At 52.3% G+C, this 21,884-nt stretch overlaps 1 protein-coding gene across 1 annotated transcript in view; it reads left to right on the top strand.

The window, feature by feature from the left end:
• Positions 1–13,843, top strand: part of AP1M1 (adaptor related protein complex 1 subunit mu 1) — a 28,546-nt gene extending 14,703 nt beyond the window's left edge. The window contains exons 6-12 of the mRNA XM_019736875.3: positions 2,992–3,118; positions 3,946–4,088; positions 4,534–4,605; positions 5,220–5,378; positions 12,138–12,263; positions 12,880–12,955; positions 13,038–13,843. Of these exons, the coding sequence (XP_019592434.1) occupies positions 2,992–3,118; positions 3,946–4,088; positions 4,534–4,605; positions 5,220–5,378; positions 12,138–12,263; positions 12,880–12,955; positions 13,038–13,060 (726 nt within the window). The 3' untranslated portion in view covers positions 13,061–13,843. The remainder of the gene's footprint in view (positions 1–2,991; positions 3,119–3,945; positions 4,089–4,533; positions 4,606–5,219; positions 5,379–12,137; positions 12,264–12,879; positions 12,956–13,037) is intronic.
• Positions 13,844–21,884: the final 8,041 nt, after the last annotated feature.

The following is a 21,884-nucleotide window of genomic DNA, read 5'->3' as shown; positions in this document are numbered from 1 at the left end:
TGGTTTGGTTCAGGCCACAAGTTCCAATCCCCACTTTGGGCCGTGAGTGTCAGTTCAGTTTTCAAAGCCTTTGTGCCATTTGCAATTTGAATCTCCCCGAAGTATGCACTGACTGGTGGTCAGTCAGGAACTGGGCAGTTTGTTTCTCAAAGTCTTTGGTATGCTAATTATGACCCTATCGCTGCATGCCCAGTTCTAGAGAGATCTAAAGACATAAGCAATGCCATGGGGCTGCTTTCCTGAACTCCTCACCCTCTGCTATCTGCCTGGTACTTTCCGGCTGCCTGGGGCTCCCCTTTGGTTCTGTGGCCAAGCACTGGGGACTCTAGATCCCCACTCTGTCATACTGGGCTACACTTGGGCCTGAACACTGGGCTTGCCCCATCCTCTCGGAACAGCGGTCAGATTGCCTGGGGCCTTGGGGAGCAGAGAAGGGGGAAAAAGAGGGATTTCTTTACTCCTCTGACTGGCAGGAGTTCCCCTTCTGGGCCTGGAGCCAGAGCTAGGTGCTTCTGAGAGCTCTGTCTGCACCCAGTACTCACTTCCGCTTCCAGGTTCCTCTGCGCTTTCGCATGGGGGAGAGGGTGCTGCTTATTCTTGGCTCCTCCTGGATTCGCTTGCTGTGCTTTTGAATCTTCCCATAGTTGCCTGTGCCTAAAGTCAGTGGCAGAGAAAGGATGTAAGCCAACCCCACGTCACCCATAGCTGGCCTGTCTCCACATCAGATATTGCCCCACCTCCACTGTGTGTGTGGCCCACGAGGACTAGGCCAGTGCCATCACGGGGCTCACTTAGGGACGCCCATCCTGACTGTGACACACAGTGCAGAAATGAGCATGCTCGTGCATCCTCAGACGTGTTTTGGGCATCTCGCTTACCTGGGCAGGATTTCTGGAGGCGGACTTCCCAGACGTGGCATTGTTGAGATGCTTCCCAGAGAGAGGCTCCTAATGGACTTCACGTAACTGAATTTGCCTTCTTACTTTTAAAGTCGAGGGGCGAGACGGTGGCTTCACTAGCTGCATTCCCCTCCTACCTGAGGACCTTGGTCTGAATTGTTTGTTGAGCCCAAAACATGGTCCATCTGGCTCTGGGGTGTCCTGGGTGGAAAAGCAAATCCCAAGAGCAGGAAAACAGTTGTGTGGGAAAACACAGAGTTCAGGGGTTTGGGGGCGTCCCTGCATGAGGCTGTACCTAAAGGACTCTGTTCCTCCATACTTGAGGCACGTGAGGACATCCAGGCGTGTTGGGACGCCGCCTTCCTAAGGGTGTTTGCAGAGCCGGTGGCTGAGTCAACATCAGCCTTCAGAGCCCAGAAATCTGGATGGCGTAGTACACTTAAGCAGCCGATCCCTCGGCAGACATCTCCGTGCCTGCCCTGGGGGAAGCACCGGCTTTGGGCCTCTGGTCCTGCCTCAGCTGAGAAGGGCAACCCTGCTGCCTGCAGGGCCAAGATTCGCTTTGTGGGCTGTGTGGTTTTCTGTCTCCACTTCCTGGGCCTGCCTTCCCAGCATTCATGACCTCCCACGTTCAGTTACAGAAGACTGTGCAGTCCCGACTCCCCAAGGGGGAGACAGCCCCCAGAGAAGGGGACCGAGGGGCAGTCACAGTGCAGGGGGAAGCACGGAGGGCCCGTGGAGTAAGGCAGGTGGGAGTGGCAGCCAGCCAGAGCCCAAACAGGAGAACCCACGCCCGGTCTACCATTGCTGCTGACTTCCGCCTGCCTTCAGGCGTGTCCCTGTGCTGACCCAACGGCGAGCAGCTTGGCACAACCCCCTCACTAGGAGGGAGACGAGACAGGCAGCCAGGCTGGGGAGGCAGAGCAGGCAGCAGCTGACGTGCGCCATGGGTCAGGGAGCTGCTTGCTGGGGTGAGGACAGCGAGAGGTCAGTGTGGCCAGAGTCTAGCGAGTGACGGAAGTGACAGAGCCAGAGCCTGCAGGGCCTTCTGTCCTGTTTTGTACCCACCTTGGGGTCATCGCCCACTCAGCGCCTCAGTTCTCCGCTCCCCTCAGAAGAAAAGGGCTTTCATGTGGACATGTGGACAGAATTTCCTGCTTCTTTGCATAAATTGGAAGTTCGGGCCCTCTACCATGTGTGTGGCTATGTGCCCGAGGAGTGGCCTGGGTGGCCCTAGTCTTGCTTGCTGGTGTGGATGTGGCCTCATACAGGGTGGCTCTCTGGGGTGGTGGTCAGGGTGGTGGCCCCAGCGCCTCTGTTATCTGCTCTGTGCCTTTGGAGGGTGGCTCCCCCCTCTGTACCTCAGTGTTCTTATCTCTAAAATGGACACAAGGAGAGTAGCTCCAGCAGTCTCTAAGACAGTTTCAGGGTTTGCCCATCAGCCAATTGTGAGTTTTAATCGCACTCTCAGATGCCTCCAGTTGGCACATGAGATACAGGGTTGCCCAAGTCATAGCCCTGACCCACAGACTGTTGAGGGGTGCCGAGAGGGCCCCTGGCACAGAGGGATGTGTGCGCTGTGCCTGCATCTGTTTAAGTGCGTTGTTATTTTGTATCCGTGGTTATCAGACTCAGGGTAGCCCTGGGGAGCGAGGAGGGCTCAGGGCCAGGAAGCTCCATCTTTAACAGGCCCTCGGGGATGTGGGCCCGGTGGCCTCCCCAAACCCCACATGGAGAAACAGGAATCTGGAGAAAAGTAAGTGTGGCCTGCTCCGAGAGAGAGGTCTGGCACAGGGACGAGTCACCAGGTCTTCCCCCCGGCATTTAGGGCTCCTCAGAGGGCGCGACGGTTGAGAGAGCCCTCAGACAGGATTCCTGGCCCAGGTCACCAGGCCTGTCCCTGAGGGAGGAGCCTACAAGTACCTGCCTTGCTGGCTCTGGCAGGAAGGCTGAATGGGATGGGTGAGGCGCCCCCAGCTCGGGACAGTGAGAAGGGAGTTGAGAATGGGGGTGGCCGAGAGGGTCATGCAGCATGGCGGGGGACAGTGGCTGGCAAGCTGGGCCTCCCTTCATATCCCTCCCCTCCCCCCAGGTCAGTGCCAATGGCAACGTCCTACGCAGTGAGATCGTGGGCTCCATCAAGATGCGAGTCTTCCTGTCGGGCATGCCCGAGCTGCGCCTGGGCCTCAACGACAAGGTTCTCTTCGACAACACGGGCCGTGAGTACCCAGGCCTGGGGCCCTGTGCACACAGCAGGCCTTGCCCTTGAGGCAACTGCATCCTGAGCTCAGATTAGACCTGAGGGAACACTTAACTCAGTGAAAGAATGTTGATCTCAAGCACTTGGTTTAAGAACATTTTCATGTTGTTTACAAGACAACTGTGAAAACTAATACCTAGAAGTGATACCTAAAATTAACACCTGATAAATTAATAGAAGGGACCTGGCCTGGAGGTAGCACGTCCTGTTGTGGGCCAGGGCTAGAGCAGCCTCCGGGGTCCGGATTGCTGGGGCTCCGTGTTTACAAACTGGACCACCTGCCTCCCAGCCTGCCACAGGCCAAGCATGGCGGGCGCAGTGGCCAGCGTGGTCAGAGTCACCTCCGCAGTGGCAGCGCAGCTCCCTTCCTAGGGCTGGGTTCAACCCACACAGCCCCTCTGTGGGTGGGAAACCAAGACAGGACCCTAGGACTCAAGGGACGGTGGGGCCAGGGCCCTCGGGAGCCCCGAGCTAGCACCACAAACCCCCCAGCTGGCTTTGTTAGTCATTCAGCAAACGTGTCCCGAGCAGCCACCCTGCTTGGAGATTTGGCGTGAACCAAGCTGAGCATGAGCCCAGCGTCGGGAGGTGAAGGGGTCTTTAGGAGGCTGAGGAGGGCTGGGAGGGTGGAGTGTGGGGACCCAGGGTTATCTCAGAACCCGGCCCCTTTGGTGTTCGGGGCCCAAGATGCTGTCACAGATTTGGACGGCCCAGGCAGTGGAAACATTGCTGAGAGTGACCGGAGGCCTCGGGTCTGTCCCGCCCTCACCCCTACCTCCTCTTCAGGTGGCAAAAGCAAGTCAGTGGAACTGGAAGACGTGAAGTTCCACCAGTGCGTGCGGCTCTCCCGCTTCGAGAACGACCGCACCATCTCCTTTATCCCACCTGATGGCGAGTTCGAGCTTATGTCCTACCGTCTCAACACCCACGTGAGTGCGCCCAGGGCCCCCCACCCTGGGGCCAGCTCTCACCGCCAGGCAGCCATGGAGGCTCCGGGCGGGCTCCTGTCCCCTTCCCACGGGTGGGACAGTCCCCATCCAGGGTGAGGCTCATGTCTGTGACGTGACCCCCAGGGCGGGTACTGGGGCTGCCCCGGCTCCAAAGAGCCTGTGTTTGAAGACGTGGGGCTCTGAGCTTTGTGAGCAGCCCCAGCAGCAGCCCTGGTGATGTTCTCCGCGTTTTCATGGAGGCCCTTGGCAGCTCTCTGCTGCCGGGGCTCTGTGCTCGGGCCTTTCCTAGTGCAGCTGTGGACTCGTCCAAAAGCCCTGGGCTCATACCTGGACAAAGGGCCCCTCGCCCTGGGCCTTGGTCTCCCTCTGAAATGGGGCTTTGTGCTACGACCATGTGTGAGTGTCATCTCTACTCCCCCGGCAGGTCAAGCCCTTGATATGGATCGAGTCAGTGATTGAAAAGCATTCGCACAGCCGCATCGAGTATATGATCAAGGTGTGTGTCTGTCCTGGGGACAGCGTCAGCCTGGGGACAGGACGGCGAGGGTGTGCAGGGGACAGCACTTCCAGGGGAGGGGCTTCCTGTGGGGCTCTGTGACTCCCATCCTAGAGGGTGAGGCCTGTGGCTGTCATTCTTACGGCATCCCTATGAGCTCAGATTCGGGAGTGGGCCCGGGGCACAGAGGGGAGACACACCGCCCAGGGCCTGGGTGTGGCCATCATAGCAGTGGCCTCTGGCCACGCAGCCAGGAAGGTCGCTGCCTGTCAGGTAGAGCACTCCTGCTACTCAGTACACCCTGTCTAGCCTCGGCCAGCCTTGAGGACACAGACCTTGAAGTCCCAGGAGGCCAGGGCTGGGCTAGAGGGAGGAGTGGGGAGGCCGGAAGGTCAAAGGATTGAATAGGAAGGAAGAGACGGAACTTTCAAAGTCAGGCGTAGGGGAGATCTCGGGGCGTGAGAGAGGGATGGGCTGTGCCTGAGAATGGGTGGGGTTCAGCTCGGTGGAGGGTCCCACAGGCCAAGCTGAGGGGCATGTGGTCAACGTGGGGACAGGCTGGCGGGGCTGGGCCATCTCGCCTTCACCCTTTACCGTGTGGGCCTCCTCTCCAGGCCAAGAGCCAGTTCAAGCGACGGTCGACGGCCAACAATGTGGAGATCCACATCCCGGTGCCCAATGACGCTGACTCGCCCAAGTTCAAGACGACGGTGGGGAGTGTCAAGTGGGTCCCGGAAAACAGCGAGATCGTGTGGTCCATCAAGTCCTTCCCGGTGAGCGCTGTTCTCGGCGGGCGCCCCCGCCAGACGTCCCCCGTGCCTGTCATGTGGCCGGTGCCTGCGGGCTCTCCCCGAGCCTCAGGATGGCACAGGGCCAGGATCCTCAGCTGGGACTTCCGGGAGGGCCAGGAGGAAGGGTGGATGGAGAGCTGAGGAGCTGGCAGGCAGGGAGGGAAAGCTGGAGCCTTCTGGGGGTGCAGAGGGTGACTCCGCCTTGTGGGCCCCTCCCACCTTCCTCCTCAGCGTCAGGGCAGCGTCCCCTCCCCCTTCCCTCCTTCCTTCTTTCCCTCTGTCTGACACCCTGGTTTAAACTCAGCTTCCCCGAGGGGAACAGATTGCCCTGAAGCCAGAGTAGCACGGGTTTTGGGAATCCTCCTCCAGCTCCGGGAACATGTACTTTGTGCCCCGTGCCAGCCCCACCTGCTGGCCTGGCTGCCTGGCTTGTGTTCAGGACTCTGAGCACTTGAGTCTGGGTTTGCAGGAGTTGCTCCCGGAGCACCTGGAAGGCGGGTGTGCGCCTGAGCTGATTCCACTGTCCTCATCTTCTGTAAGGCAGGCTCTCAGCCAGTCGCTGCTTTCCCACGTTCTCCTTTCTGTCTGGACCCTGCAGAGCTTGGGAACAATCCCAACTGAGTTAAAGAAGCTGGACATGCAGCCATTCAAGTGCCTTGATTTTTTTTTTATGTTAGTCCTTTCCCTCAAAACCATGATATAATCACGTTACAGAAAATGTAGGAAATAGAGGAAGGAGAGAAAAAAAACTAATCCCACCACCATAGTGCAATTGCTATTAGACTTTTGATGTATTTCATTCTAATGTTTCTTTCTTTGTGTTTTTGTCTGACATTGTTCTGAACAGGAATAGAGCCGATCTGGTCTTGTTCACTTGCCTTGCTCCTATCAGGCATTTTCCAGGTCACTGACTGTCTTCTCGGTTTGGGCAGCAATAGAGTATTCCACAGAGGGGGTGACAACCATCCTGGATTGTCGACTCTTTCCACTGTTTAAAATAGCATTTATTTCTTTAAAAATAGAAAAATCAGAAGATAAATTGCATGGTTAGCTATAGGGGAGGAAGAGACATGGCCACGGGCTAGATCCATCCAACCAGTGTGGACTGTACCTTACTTTATATCCTGTGGTGTGTTTCAGTCTAATCTTTGAAATTTTCATTTGACTTTGAAACCATCAAAGTATTTTTCGTGAGCGTAAAACAAAAGTAAATCAAAATGGAAAAAAAACGAAAGGTAAGGATTTCTAAAAATCAAAAACCAAATGAATTGACCAGTGTATCAAGTTGAGACAACCACACAGAGACAAACTACAAATGATGTGCCCAGGAACAAAAACAACTGCAAAAAAACAATTACATACATACTTGTATACAAACCCTTCCCCCGTCTTAGATTTTCTCCACATCACTGATTCAGTGTACAGTTTGAGTTAGGGTTGGCCTTTTTTATTCCATTTTTAAATGTATAAATCCCTTATGTGGTTCAAAAGTCTATTTAAAAAAGAGAGACCCAGAAGTCTCACTTCCACCCCTGATCCCTGAATCCCTCTTTCCATTGTGTTCATTTGTGTCTTAACCTTCTGAAGTGTCTTGATAAAAAGAAACAAATGTAAGTGAGTATCTTACTATTGCTCCCCCTTTGTTACCAAAAGGAAGAGAAATGCTGGTCTGTCCTTTGCATTTTTCTCGTAACCATTTAGGAGAAATGGGTATATAAGGAGATCTCCTTGTTCTTTTTTCCCGCTACATAGTATTCCACTGTGTGGCATTTATTCCATCTTTGTTCAGCTACCCACCAGGGCATTTATGTTGTTTGTAATGTTTGGCTTTAGCGAGACCGCTCTGGTGATTGACCTTGGGCCTATGTCATTCTGTTTACTTGGAGACGTAGCTTCAGAGTCGATGCCAGAAGTGGAATTGCTGGGTCAAAGGGACACATGGCTGAGATTTCGTTGGACTGTTTCCAATTCCCTATGTGGGGCTTGTGCTGTTTTATGTTCCACCAGCTCAATTTCCCAAGCTTCACCAGCAGAGTTGCCATGGAGCTTTCAGACTTCTGCCAACTTGATGGCGGAGACACGGCTTCTGTGCCATTTCTCATTATAAACAAGCTAGAGCCCTTTCCTTATGCCTGAGGGCCATTTGCATTTCTCTCTTTGGAAACTGTAGTAGCTGTCTCTTGCTCATTTTTCTGTCAAGTTTGGTCATTTTCTTCTTAGTTCCCAAGAGCTCTTTATATATGAGGTGTGATAAAAAAATATGGTGAATGTGTAAGTTTAAAAAAATTTATTACAATAAAAGACACATTGCTATTAATCCCCCTAAAAATACTCCCCCTCGCTTCGAACACACTTATCCAGTCATTCTTGCCACTTTCTGAAGCAGTTCTGGAAGTCCTTTCATGAGTATCTTTAGTTGTGCTGTCATGGCTGCCTCCATGTCCTGAATCAATTCAAAACATTTTCCTTTCATGGTCATTTTGATTTTAGGGAAGAGCCAGAAGTCTCACAGTGCCTGATATGGTGAATAAGTGGATAAAGACACACTGTAATGTTTTTATTTGACAGAAATTGCCATACCAAAAGCAGTGTGTGACAACGTGACACAGAGCGTTGGCATGATGGAGGATGATTTACAGCACACTTTAAAACACACCTTCTTTCACTGCACCAAACAAGTTGAAATTTGTTACACAGTGTTACTAAGGTTCCACACACTGCTTCCTGTATTGAAGATCCCTGCCTTTCCCTTGGATGGCATTCGGCAGCGGCATCCACCATACTTTTTTTATCACACCTCATAGGGGCAATATTAGTACTTTTTCTTTGATACAAGTTGCAAATGGTTTTCCCCAGTGTGATGTTTATCTTTGACTTTGCTTCTGGTGTTTTTTGCTCTGCAACCTTTTTGGATTGCTTCTTTGTTTCATTATTGTTGTTTAATGTACTCAGATTTCTCAGCCTTTTCATTTTATCATGTCTGGATTTTAAACCATGCTTTGAAAGGCTCCCCATTCCCAGTTATAAAGGAATTCACCCCTGTTTGCGTCTAGAGCCTACCCAGTGGCATTTTTAACCTTAGATTTGAGGTCCTTTCAGGGCATGGACTGGTAAATGGGGTGAAGTACAGATCCAATTTGATCTTTTTCCAAATGGCTATCCAGTTCCCAAACAGCATTTACTAGAAAGTTCATCGTTTCCCCAGTGGTTTGAAGCACCATCTTGGTCACATATCAAATTTTCAGGCAGCATTGTGTCTCTTTCTGAACATCTTGCGTGTCTATCCCTGCAGCAAGGCCACAGTTTAACCTGGAGCTGTATTCTGTGTTTCAGCATCCGATAGGGCCGCCCCACCCTAACTCCCTCACCCCCATCACTTGTCTGTTTCCTGGCAATTCTTGCTTGTTCCATTTTCCTTACGAATTTTAGAATCAGTTTGTTGTACTAAATTAATAAGTTAATTGGGAAGAATTAACACCTTTATGAGGCTGAGTTGTCCTGTCCAATGGCTTTGTCCCAGTGTCATCTTTATGCTTTTTGGGAATGTTTTAACGTTTACCTCATGTGGACTTTCCCATACTTAAAAAAAAAAATAACTTTTATTGAAGTACAGCATGCATAACAGTACACAAATGAATTGTGATGCATTTTCTCAGCGTGAACACATCCGCGTATCTGGAACCAGGTAACAGCCAGAAAACACTCCACCCAGGATCCCCAAGGCTCACCATCAGTTTTTTGTGCATTTCTCATTAAGATGATTTTTAAGCTGATGTTTTGGTAAATGGGGCCTTCTCTTCCATTCTCGCTTCCAACAGGTCATTACTGTTTGTATGGCAATTTTATATCCTGGTACCGTACTGGATTTTTTGTTTGCAGTAGTTTTTCTTTTGATTCTCATGGATTTTCAGATATTCTTTCATATCATTTGCAGCCAGGTCAATTTTCCCCTCCTTTTCTCTCCTATTCTTGGGCATTTGATGGCTTCTGGCATCTCATTGCTTCTGTCTCCAGGGCCCTCCCATGGTGGTGGAGAGAACAGCCTCTGGCATTGTCCTCGACTGGAGCCACCAGGGTTTCCCCTGCAAGTTCAATGCTGCTTTGACTGTGAACAAAATCCAGCCCTTCTTTGCTGTGTTTTTAGCACAAATGGGTAACAGACTTAGCTAACTGCTTCTTCAGTGCCCTTTTCAGTTTAGATCTAATAATGGGATGAGTCTCAAACCATCAGTGCATTCTGACAAGCTCCACCTGATCGCGGTGTATGTTCTTTCTAATGTGCCTTTGAATTCTGTTGGTGACACTGTTGTGTTTAGGATTTTTGCATTGCTATTCATAACTTTCTAGAACCAGAGAGAGATTGAGTTTTGTTGGTCCAGTCTCTATCGGATATCAGTGTTATACCCATTTCATAATTTTTTTGTCTCCCTTTTCCATGCGGCAGAACAGTTTAACCTTGAGATTGTCTGGTCTTGAGATGGTGGATAGAATTCAGCTGTGTAACCATCTAATCTCTGCTACTTTCTCTGTCTCTTGGAATGGAAATTGGGCCATTTAGAGTTTCTATTTCTGTTCGAGTCGTGTGAGTAAATTATCTTTTCCTACAAAATTATCCATCCTAAGCAGTTTTTCAACTTTGTCTACACAGTTATAGGAAGTGTTTTTCCCCCGTCTCTTACAAAAGTTACTTCTCTCGTATTTCTTATTTTGTATATTTGTGTCTTCTTTTTTCTTGATAAGGTTATCTAGTGGTTTGTCTGTTTTTTCATATTCACTTTTGATTTGTTGTAATATTTTCCCATTTTTTAAGTCTTTAATTTCTTAGTCTTTTTTTTGTTCTAATTCTAACTTTTTGAGTTAGATATTGTAGTTCGATTATTTTGTCGTTAAATTTGTGTGGAGTAAGTACTTACAACACAGATGTTCCTCTTGAGCCCTGTCTCAGGTGTAGGACCCAGAGTCTGACATGTAATGTTTGATATCATCACTAGCCAGAAATTCTGTGATCAAATAGAGAGTTGTGTTGTTTAGTTTTGTTTTTAATTTCCTGGTGGAAGGGCCTTTGTTCCCATTTTCTCCTCAATCTATAGATTTGGTACCTGAAAGTCAGAGAATGTTATTTGTATTTGTCTTACTACTTCTAGAATTTATTGAAGTGTTCATTGTGGGCCAACAGAAGGTCAGAGTTTGTCAATATCCCACATGACTTTGAGAAGAAGGTAAGGGCTCTGTTACTGGGGTAGAGAGTTTGACACACATGCCCATGAGGTTCACTGTGCTGTGATGACACCCGCCAGGCACAGCCGGGTCAGCGCTGCCTCCTCTGGTTCCCTTTGCATCTCTCGCAGCATCTGCTTTACAAAAGTTGCTGCCGTGTTACTTGGTGCAAAGATACTCATAACTGTTATATCTTCCCTGTGGCCTGTAGGACTGTGGCCTGTAATTCTTGCCCTGAACTCTCCCTGTGACAGCAGCCCCTGCTCTGTTTTGTTTGCCCTCACCTGTTCTCCTGCTGGTTTAGCCTTCCTCTGCTTTGGCAGCATAGAGTTGGGTTTTGGTCTGTGAGCCAACCTGTAATTCTTTCCCATTAATAGAAGAATTAAACCCACGTATGTCAACATGACTGATTTGAGGTGGGTGTGCAGACTCCCCCCACCCCAGAAGGGCTGCTGCTTTGCACATTCTTTTGCTTTCAGTTTTCCTTGTCTTTATTATAAGTCTCGGATTTTTGGTCCTGTTATTGTTTCCTACACAAGCTGATGGAGCTGATTTTATTTCTTTGCCACTTGCTTTGTCTGTTGCTGAGACCACATTATTCTCCCCTCATTGTCCCAGAGTCTTTACTCAGCATGTGTCAGAGTCAGGCAGAGTCCCTGTTCTGTCATCGGCCCTGGAGGCCATGAATAAAGAGTGACCACTCCATCCCAGCAAGGGAAGCATGAGCCCAGCGCTGGGAGCTACGGCTCTGCCCAGTGTGCGAGCACAGCCCCCACTCTGGGCAGAAGCAGCCCTGGTTGGCAGCCCCTCCTGCTGCGAGAGCCCTGGGGATCCAAGACAGCAGTGTCCCACGCGTGGCAGGACCTGTGCTCTGCCCTGCTCGCCCTGCTCTGGGCGAGACGCACTGGGAGCTTGGACAGCCAGGCCAAGAGAGCTTACTCCTTGTGGCCAGGACTTGGCTTCCGGTCATTCCTGGCCCTGCTCCGAGAGTCATTGCTTAGCTTCCGGGCCCAGAGCCACACCTTACTCCCCCTCAGGTGCGGGACCTGGGGCCAGCTTCTCAGTCAGCCCCCAGCCTCAGCCTCTTTTGTCACCGCTCCCCATTCCGTTCCGCATTTTGACAGTAGCCTGTTGCTCTCACATGTCGCCAGGACTGGGCATGTGGGGGTTCTCTCAGACTTTTCTGCTGTTCTCCCTCTCTTCTTCCTTCCCAAGGCCTGTTGGTCTCATTTTCCTTGAAGCAATTAGTCTCTCTCTCTATGGGAGCTTGTGAGACTTTCACTTGATCCTTAGAATTCAACGATTTTCCCCAGTATGGCCTCCGATCTGCCCGTGGGGCAGGAGGGGGAAGTTTGTAAGGCCTGGAGGATACGTGTTAGAGGAGCTGGGGTGCTGGGTGACTGCTGGTCACACAGGAAAGGGCTCCGTGGCCGGGCTGACAGCCTGCAGTCTCCAGGGGCAGCTGTTGGCCAGGCTGGGCCAGGGCCTTGGCCTGACCATCCCCACTCTTGTCTGCTCCACCAGGGCGGCAAGGAGTACCTGATGCGGGCCCACTTCGGCCTGCCCAGCGTGGAGGCCGAGGACAAGGAGGGCAAGCCCCCAATCAGCGTCAAATTCGAGATCCCCTACTTCACTACCTCTGGCATCCAGGTACGTGCCAGGGCTGCTGGGCGCAGAGCAGCCATGGACAGGCCCCATGAGCCTCACAGGGACCCAGAGTCAGTCCAGGCCCAGAGGGTTGTAGGTGACACACAGCAATGCAGCCAGCTTAGAAAAGGGTTCTCGTCGGCTTGTCGCAGGCGCTGTGGTGCTGCCCCAGCTCTGCCTCTCCCCATGAGCAGCCTGCGCTCCAACAGAAAGAGGCCCACACTTGTCTGCTCAGACCCAACCCTGTGCTTCAGCTCCGAGCCCAGAGACATATTCAGCCCCCAAAACTTAGAGTTTGAGCCTCTAGTGTTCACACGCTTGTCTCATTGGGGCCTGTCTTCCTGGGTCCTTCCATGAAAAACCTGCTAGGGGAAGAAAACCCTGGACTTCTCTGGGAATCTGCTGGAGGCCGGGTCTGTGAGCACACACACATCCTGGCTCTTTGCTGCTCCTAGAGGCAGCTCTGCCCTCCCACGGCCTTAGCGTGGTGCAGACAGGCCTCCATGGCCTGTGCTCACCCACTCATCACAGCGCCCCCCGCCCCAGGCCCTGGGGGGATGGTTAGGGCGGATGGGGGGGGCAGCGTGGCATGCTCAGGGCCCTGGTCCCTGTGCCCCAGGTGCGTTACCTGAAGATCATCGAGAAGAGCGGCTACCAGGCCCTGCCGTGGGTCCGTTACATCACTCAGAACGGAGGTGCGTGCAGCCTACTCGGGGGGCAGGGGGTGGGGGTCTTCGGCTGCCCCCAGGGTGGCGCTCACAGATACCTCCCTCCTAGATTACCAGCTCCGGACCCAGTGAGAGGACAACGCCCCACCTCTGGTGTGGGGGCTCCTGCTGGAGGCTCTGGGAGGAAGGCCTGCCAAGCCCGCCTGAAGGAGGAGGGCACCCCAACACTGGCCACCCTGGGAGACTCCTCCTCCTCCAGGTGCACCTGCTCTGCCATCACCACTCACTTCCAAAGCCCCTTCTACCAGGAGAGGCTCATCTTCCAGACGTCCTGTCTGTTTGCCCCCCCTACCACCCCCCTGAGTCAGTCGGGGGGGAAGGAAGTGAAGCCTTTCCCCCCAGAAGTCACATGCTGTTCAGCTCCCTGGCGCCCAGAAGATCGGGAAACAACTTGCCAGGCTGCAAGGCCGCGCTGTCTGTTCCCACGTTGTGGTTTGGGAGTGTCTGGGGTTTTGTCTTCTCCCTTCCTTGCCGCTTGGGAACCTTGTCTGCGCCCCCTGCTCCTCGTCCTGAGACTCATGGACAGCACTTAGTGAGGACAGGACACCCGTCCCCTGCCCTCCTCCCTCCCATGGTGGGTCTCCCTCCATGTAGGGCCCGAACCCAGCACTTTGGCCTCTGGTGGCTCCTGGCCTGGACCCACTGGCTTCAACGAGTCACCTCCCCAGGGCCAGCCTGTGCCACACGATGCTGTCATGCAGCCACATCAGTGTTTGTCCCATTCGGGGAGGTGGGTGTAGCAAGGGCCGCTGGCCTTGGCAGGTGGGGGGCACGGGTCATCCACAGCAGTGCTTGGTTACCTCCCCCATCTGTGTTTGTGTCATAATTACATTAAATTTCATTAATGAAACCTGCCTTTCCTTGGGTGCGGAGTGGTGCAGACTCCTCCTGGGCGACCTGGCAGGTGCAAGGCTCACGCCAACCTGTGTGTGGCCTGCATATGTCACCGGCCCCCAGAGCCTCTGCCCCCAAGTGAAGTGGGAACAGGCAGAGCCATTGCACTGGCCCACCCAGACCACCCCTCCCGGGGGGCGCGCAGACTAATCCTTTCCCTCTCCTCCGGGGTAACTGGTAGCGCCCACGCCTCAGATGCCAGCAGCTTGCCCCCATCCCCCCCGACCTGACGGTCTTCCTCAGAGTGTGGGCCTTGCTCCAGCAGCAGCAGTGTCTCCTGCGAGCTCATAGAAATGCATGTTCATGGGCCCCCCCCACCTTCCAAGGCAGTGAGGACGGGGCCCGAGAGACCTGTTAGGCTGTGCACGTGATTTGTGGGCGCACTGGAGTCAGAACCACTGCCTGGTCCACAGAGGAGAACGCAGCAGGCACATGGAAGAAGTGCCTCGTCTTCCCACCCCAGGGACCTGCCCTCACGCTCGCTGCTCGCTGTCCTTCCACCTTTCCACTGCGGGTGGCCCCCCACTGCCTTCAAAGGCTGTGCTCCCTTCTCTCCCTATCCCATATCACCCAGCTCCCCCTCCCCCTTGGAGGTGTAGTGGGTGTCAGCCCAAGTGGAATCTTGGCTTTCTTCACACATGGACTAAACGATGCTGTGCTAGCCCAGGGCTCAGGCCAAGCCCTTGGAGGCACCCATGGTGCCCCGCCCCTCACTGCCCACTCCCACTTTTGCCGCAAGCCTGATGGCCCCCTCCAGAGGCCTTGGGTCCAACCCCATTTTCCCTTCTCACTGCTGTTTCTGGAGGCCAAGCTGCAGCATGGAGTCCCTGAGGGACAGAGAGACGTCTCTGGTCATCCAGTCAGAGTGGTATCCTTTGCTTAGAGATGTTTGGGACAGTGTTACAGTGGTACCTTGGTTTTCAAACTCTGTTGATGAACATTTCGGTTTACAAACTCCATAAATTTTATGTATCTATGGTATTAGATAGCAAAATTCATGCTAAATTTGCAGTTTTAGGGGTTGATTTTAAAGGTCTGGAACGGATTAATCTATTTTGCATTACTTTCTGTGGGGAAACTGCCTCGGTTTTCAAATGTTTCAGAACTCGGTCTTCTGGAACAGATTACTTTAGAAAAACCGAGGTACCACTGTACCTTGCAGGCCCACTATAAACACACAGAAATGCGTAAAATAAAGTGAACGTGCACAGCTGAGCCCACAGGAAAACGAAGGGCCTAAAACAAAGGAACCAGGCACCAAAGAAATAGGATGAGGTGGTGCTGGGCTGCTCTCAGGAGCCTAGGGCTTTGGGTTTAAGGCCAGGCAGTTGGTGGGACTTGTGGCCTGTGGAGGTTGGTGAAATGCCATGGAGACCCCTGCATGCAGCTGAGACCGTTGGAGGTCGTAGTTACAGTCGCAGTAGGAAGATAGACTGACTAGAGAAGCTGCGTGCCCTCTGGCCCTGGGAGTCAGGAAGCGCTATGGACCGTCGTGGCAGGAAAGCTGGTAGAGAAAAGGCCTCCCCTGAAGTCTTACAACCACCAGTTTGGAGCTGAAATGTACGCTGCCCGGATGGTCTGAAGACACCTGAGCCAGACTTGTATGAAACAGATGTCCCTGGAGGGGTGCGACGCCAAGGTGCTCACCCTACACAGAGTGCACATTCTGAAAATTACAAAATGTGTGCGAGTCGGTCGGCAGACTAAGCAGCTGGATCAAATCCTCAAGACCTTTGTAAGGATTATCAGACATGCAGTAAATACACTCTTAAGTGATTAAAGGCAAAAGGGCTCAAATTTAGAAAAGAAAAGTGCAGGTAAGACTTGCAACATCTAACAAGATAAATAATCTGTTTACAAATGGTACAACTTCTACAAGTCAGACAAAAGGAAACCCAATAGAAAAATGGGCAAAATGTGTGCACAAACAATTCTGAAAAGACAAAACACAAATGGCAATCGTGAAAAGCTGTTCAACGTCATAATTAAGGAAATAAATGATCACAATTAGATGCTATTTCACACTGATCAGATTGGTGGGAAAAAACTAAAATGTCTGACAAAACTATTAGTGAACAAGTGGAGTGTCAGGACGTATAAATTGATAAATTCATTTTTTAAATTGGCAAGACCAGCAAAGTTAAAGTGCTCCTGCTTGTGTGCACGCAGTAGGTAACACGTGGAGCCGTACACTGAAGACGTGCACTTGATACACTTTATATGTGCGTGTTATCTCTGAGCTTTCAAAGCTTAAAGATTAAAAATACAGCTAAAAAAATAGAAACCATGTTAATGAAATGGGAAAATTGCAGGAGGATGTTGTCTCATTATTCTTTTTTTAAAAAACATATACTATGTGTTTATTTTTTAAGATTTTATTGGGGAAGGGGAACAGGACTTTATTGGGGAACAGTGTATACTTCCAAGATTTTTTCAAAGTCAAGTTGTTGAACTTTCAATCCTAGTTGTGGAGGGCGCAGCTCAGCTCCAGGCCCAGTTGCTGTTGTTAGTTGCAGGGGGCACAGCCCACCATCCCTTGCGGGACACGAGGAATTGAACCGGCAACCTTGTGGTTGAGGACTCGCTCCAACCAACTGAGCCATCCGGGAGGCAGCTCAGCTCAAGGTGCCATGTTCAATCTTAGTTGCAGGGGGCAGAGCCCACCATCCCTGCAGGAGTCGAGGAATCAGTTCTCAACCTTGTGGTTGTGAGCCCCCTGGCCCATGTGGGAATCGAACCAGCAACCCTTGGCATTAGGAGCACGGAGCTCCAACCGCCTGAGCCACCGGGCTGGCCCCTTGCCTTATTATTTATGCAAAGTTTAAAATCATACAAAACAACACTTTGTATTTTGTATGGCCACATAGTATGTCATAAAATATAAAATCACAGAAGAGAAAGACCAACTCCAAACCAGACAGTGGTGCCCTCTGAGCCAGGAGAGGATTGGGGCTGAGCCAGGAACTATGGGCTTCAGTTGCAGCTGGCAAGTCGTATGGTCTGTGATACATACTTGGACATTTGTTAAGTGATCACCAGTGTTTTCGTAAGGGCCTAAGACTGCTCTTAATTAAGATTGTAATTCAGGTCATGTCCCTCCCCTGTTCAAAATCCTACCATAGCTCCCCAGTGCCCTCAGAGTAAAACCTTCACTCCCTGCTCTGTAGTCTGACCCTGGCCCCTCTCTGGCCGCCGCTCTCACCCTTTTTCCCTCTGCTCCAGCCATTCTCACCTCTTCCCCCCCCCCAAGCTGCATCTCACCTTGGAGACTTGGCACTTGCACGTCCCCCTGCCTGGTGCGACCTTCTCTTGGCTGCCTCCTTGACACCCACAGCTCAACTCAAATGTCACCTTCTCGTGGCCACTCCAGTTTGTCCCTACATGCATTGTCCTTTGTTCCACATTTTCATGTGCCCCATCTGCCTAGAAGCCTCAAGGGCAGGGTCCTTTGGTTTGTCAGTGCTATGTCCCCAGGGTCCAGGGCAGTGCCAGGCTGGGTCTGGGACCTGAGGATACACCGTGTGGCTCTGCCAGTTGTGGCCACCAGGGGACGCCCACAGGTCAGAAATCAATGCTTGGGAGCCACAGGGCCAGGACCAAGACCACAGGGAGAAGTGGACCAGACAGGCCGTCTGGGGGGGAGGCTCGAGCCCTCTCTGAGCACAAGGGTGTCCCAGACCCCTGCTATCCCTCCTGGGGGTTCTCACTGCCGCCTGACCTGACAGATGTGGAAACTGAGGCTTGAAAAGATCATAGGTCACAGGTTTTGAACGCTCCCTCAGCCCTCTCAGCCCCGTGGAAGAAGCTAAGGAAGCTACAGGCGGAGACACTGGGGTCCTGGTCTCAGGGTGTTGCCTGTGATCCCCACCAATTAGACTAAGGACCAAGTCAGGGCCAGCAAGGGGGCAGGCTGACCCTCCCAAACTCAGGGAAGCTTAGCTCATGGCAGGTTGCCCAGCTCCTGCCTGAGCCCCACAGCCCCCACATTGTACACACGGAGAAACTGAGGTCCAAAGACAGGCCAGAACAGTCCTCAGGGCACCAGGACCAGCAAGGCCCCGATGCCCAGCTGCCCTCGGAGGAGGGGGTGGGTGCCTAGTGAAGCAGATAGGCAGGGCACCCCTCACCCACTTCCTTCCAGCTCTCTAGTCAACAGATGGAGAACGGGGTCAGGCCTCTTCCAGGCTCACAAGGGGACCCCTGTCCAAAGCTGAGCCCCACAGACAGGCTCTCCTTGCTGTGTGACCTTGTGCAGGCTCCTTACCCTCTCTGGGTCTATTTCTATGACCACATAGGGCTTCTGCATGCCATTTTGTTAGGAAAGAGTCTCTTGAAAAAGGAAGTTCTAGGTTGTTGTCAACCAGTTACCCTCTCTAGGGGCCAAGGATCCCTTTAGAAGATGCAAAGGCCCTTGTGCCAATTCACTGTTGTTTTTTTAATTGAAGTGAAATTCACATGACATATAGTTAACCTTTTTAACGCAAGCCAATCCATGGCATTTAGGGCATTCACAAAATTATGCAACCATCACCTCCATCTAATTCTAGAACACTTTATCACACAAAGAGGAAACCCATATGCATGAGCAATCACTCCCCACCCCGCAGCCCCTGGCAACCACCAGTCTGCTTTCTGTGTCTATGGATTTGCTTATTCTGGATACTTCATATAAATGGAATCACACACTGTGTGGTCTTTTGTGTCTGGCTTCTCTCACTCAGCATCATGTTTTTGAGGTTCATCCATGTTGTAGCATGTGTCGATGCTTTATTCCTTTTCATGGCTGAGTAATATTCCATTGTGTGAAAGTATCATATTTTGTTTATCCATTCATCTATGGATGGACCTCTGGGCTGTTTCCACCTTTTGGCTGTTGTGAATGATGCTGCTGTGAACATCGGTGGGAAAATGTTTGTGCGAGTCCCTGCTTTCAGTTCTTTGGAGTTTATACCTAGGGGGAAATTGGTGGTTCATATGGTAATTCCATGTTTAACTTTTTGAGGAATTTCACTGATTTTTATAAGACTAAAAGACCATGGCTCCTGGCCAAATTGGGAATACCGTGCCCGGAAATTTCTGGCAAGTTCTTTTTGATGAGCACCTTCCTCTGTGCCAACCTGGCCCTCTCATCAGCCCTGCTCTATCCTGACCGACCACAGCCCCCTCCCCACAGAGACCCACAGAGACCCCAGCCGGCCCAGCCTCCCTGCCCTGTCACAGGCCAGAGAGCCTCTACACTCCATTTATACTCTCATCACCCACACTTTTTTTTTTTAAAGGAAGGGGAACAGGACTTTATTGGGGAACAGTGTGTACTTCCAGGACTTTTTCCAAGTCAAGTTGTCCTTTCAATCTTAGTTGTGGAGGGCGCTGCTCAGCTCCAGGTCCAGTTGCCGTTGTTAGTTGCAGGGGGTGCTGCCCACCATCCCTTGCGGGACTCGAGGAATCGCAATGGCAACCTTGTGGTTGAGAGCCCACTGGCCCATGTGGGAATCGAACCGGCAGCCTTTGGCATTAGGAGCACGGAGCTCCAACCGCCTGAGCCACCAGGCTGGCCCCAACCACACATATTTAATGCTGCCGATAGTTCGTGTATTTAAAGTGTTACTCAATTTTGTTAGTTTGTTTGTTTTAGTAACTGTATAGATTCATTTTGGGGTTGAGATATAACATGCAACAGAATGTGCCAAGCACTCAGATCTGAAGTGTGTACCATGATGCATTTCTCCCTCTGTGTGCACTCAGATCAATACCTAATGCCCCTCCACCTCCTGGGCTGGCTCACTGGTGTTGCCTCCCAGAAGGAACCAGGATCCTGTCGGCTAACAGTATTGGTTTGTCTCCCCTGTTCTTGAACTTCAGATAAATAGAATCACAGTGGGCATTGTTTAGGATCTGGCTGCTTTTGCTCAGATCATGATCATGCCATTTAAGAGTCACCCATGGTTTTCATTTCTTTTCCTTGCTGTATACTATTCCACAGTGCGACTTGAATGCAATCCGTTTGCTCAGTTCTCCTGCTGATGGATGACTGTGCTGTGTCCTGGGCTATTAGGAAGAAAGCTGCTCTGAGCATATATGGCCGCTGCATGTTTTCATCTCTCGGGTAAATGCTCAGGGGCAAGATGTCTGAGTTATAGGGGAAGGGAGACCTGTGTCTAGCTTTAGTACACACTGCCAAACAGTCTTCCAAAGTGGTGGTACCATCTTAGCTCCCACAGCAGCAGCGAGTGAGCGTTCCGTTTGCTCCACATCCTCACCAGCACTTGGTGTTACCAGAGTCTCATTTCAGCCCTGCTGGTGGGGCAATAGTTCACGCATGTCTCAGCCCTACTGTGGTCCAGACCCTGTGCCCACTGCCAGGCTCCCTTCCAGGGAAACTGCACCCTTCTGTGTTTTCCTCCCACCTGCTCCCTCTTCATCCCCTCAGCTGAATCCTCTTTCTCGTTTTGATCTTGAACCAAGGATGCCTCCAGGTCTTCCTGCCCCCCAGGTAATGACCACAGATTCCAGGGGTCCCAACAGAACCTGATACTCTGCTTCTCCTCCCCTGGGGTGGGGGTGGGGGGGCTCTCCTGCCTTGGTGAGCGTGGCCCAGCTGTTCCACAGCACAAAAGGTAAACCAAGGCTCTCCTCCCCTACATCGATCAACGAGACTCCTGCCCTTTCCACCTTTTTAATCTCACCTCCCCCTTCTCGCCTCCCTTCCTGCTTCCACCTAGTTTAAGCCACTGTGTCCACTGCACTGGATGGGCCCAGCTCCTGACAGGTCCCACCCCCCATTTGGCATGTGCCATCCAACTCACACCAAAGTGACGCTCCTAAGACCACGTGGTGCCAGCTTATGGCTTTGGGTAACTTCCTAGCATTTGTGCCCTGACCAGGCCAGCAGGTAAGTCACTGCCCGGTCGGGCTCCTCTCACCTCTCCAGCCCCTGCCCCGCCCTCAATCATTCCCACATTCATTCATTTGGGTATTTATTGCACACCTACTGTGCAGAGGGCTCTGTTCTCGTGCAGACAGGCAACTGAACCAAACAATCAAGCCCCTCCCCTGGGGGGCAGAGGGGTGAGGGCGATAGGTGATTTTTGGGCTTATGGCATGTGGGGGACTGGATGGAGGGAGGGATGGGCAGACAGAGCCAGCCCAGGGTGGCAGGGGAGGGTGAAGACCTGGGCCCCCAAAGGAATGGGGAGCCATGGAGGGTTTTGGGTTTTCACAGTTTCCTCTGGGGGCTGATGGGAGAGGGGTGAGCCAGGAAGGAGGGAAGTTCGGGGAAGGGTGGTGGGCTATGGAGAGAAGAGGCCGGATTTGGGGGGATGGCCAGAGAAAGCCGAGGAGGCTTGGAGACAGTGGGCTGTGGGTGGGAAGGTCACCGGGTGAGGGTGGTGTGGAGAGGCCTCCCACACCCTCTGGGCAACAAACACATCCGACCCCGGGACTCAGTTCCTCAAAAATGCCACACGCACACGTGCACACACATGGGTGCAACTTGCACACAGACACACACAAACCCACATATAGCACACAAACACAAGCTCCCTCTCAAGCCTGGCGTTTGAAGGGACAGTCTTTTCTGTCCCTCCCCCTTCTCCCCACAGGGCCCCCAATGCCCCCTCCCCACCCCCAGGCCCAGATCAGGTTCAGGCGTCATTGAGCCAGGGTCAGAAGTCCCTTCTGCCCCTTAGCTCATGCCCAGTCCTGACCACGTGATGATGTGTCCTGCTCTGTCCCCCACGCTGGGGACTCCTCACGGCACATGCAGGTGTGGGAGGAGGGGTCAGCAACACTTATGAGCAAAGGGGTCTTGGTCCCCTAAGCCTTCCTTCCCCTGCTGCTGCCCCCACTCTCCTCCCACCCTCAAAGCAGGACTCCCTACTACCCGACCCCTCATCCAGCTCAGCCTCACTCCTTGATGGAGCTGGGTACAGACACCCCAGCTCTGAGGGGTCAGGGATGAGCCAGAAGAAGGGCTAGGGGGCCCAATGGCAGAGCTACCATA

The sequence above is a fragment of the Rhinolophus sinicus genome, chromosome 15 (assembly GCF_057876585.1).
Source record: "Rhinolophus sinicus isolate RSI-liver-muscle chromosome 15, RSI-T2T, whole genome shotgun sequence".
Taxonomy (NCBI): Eukaryota; Metazoa; Chordata; class Mammalia; order Chiroptera; family Rhinolophidae; genus Rhinolophus; species Rhinolophus sinicus.
Note: the sequence above shows the minus strand (reverse complement) of the source record. Positions and strands in the feature narration are given on the sequence as shown.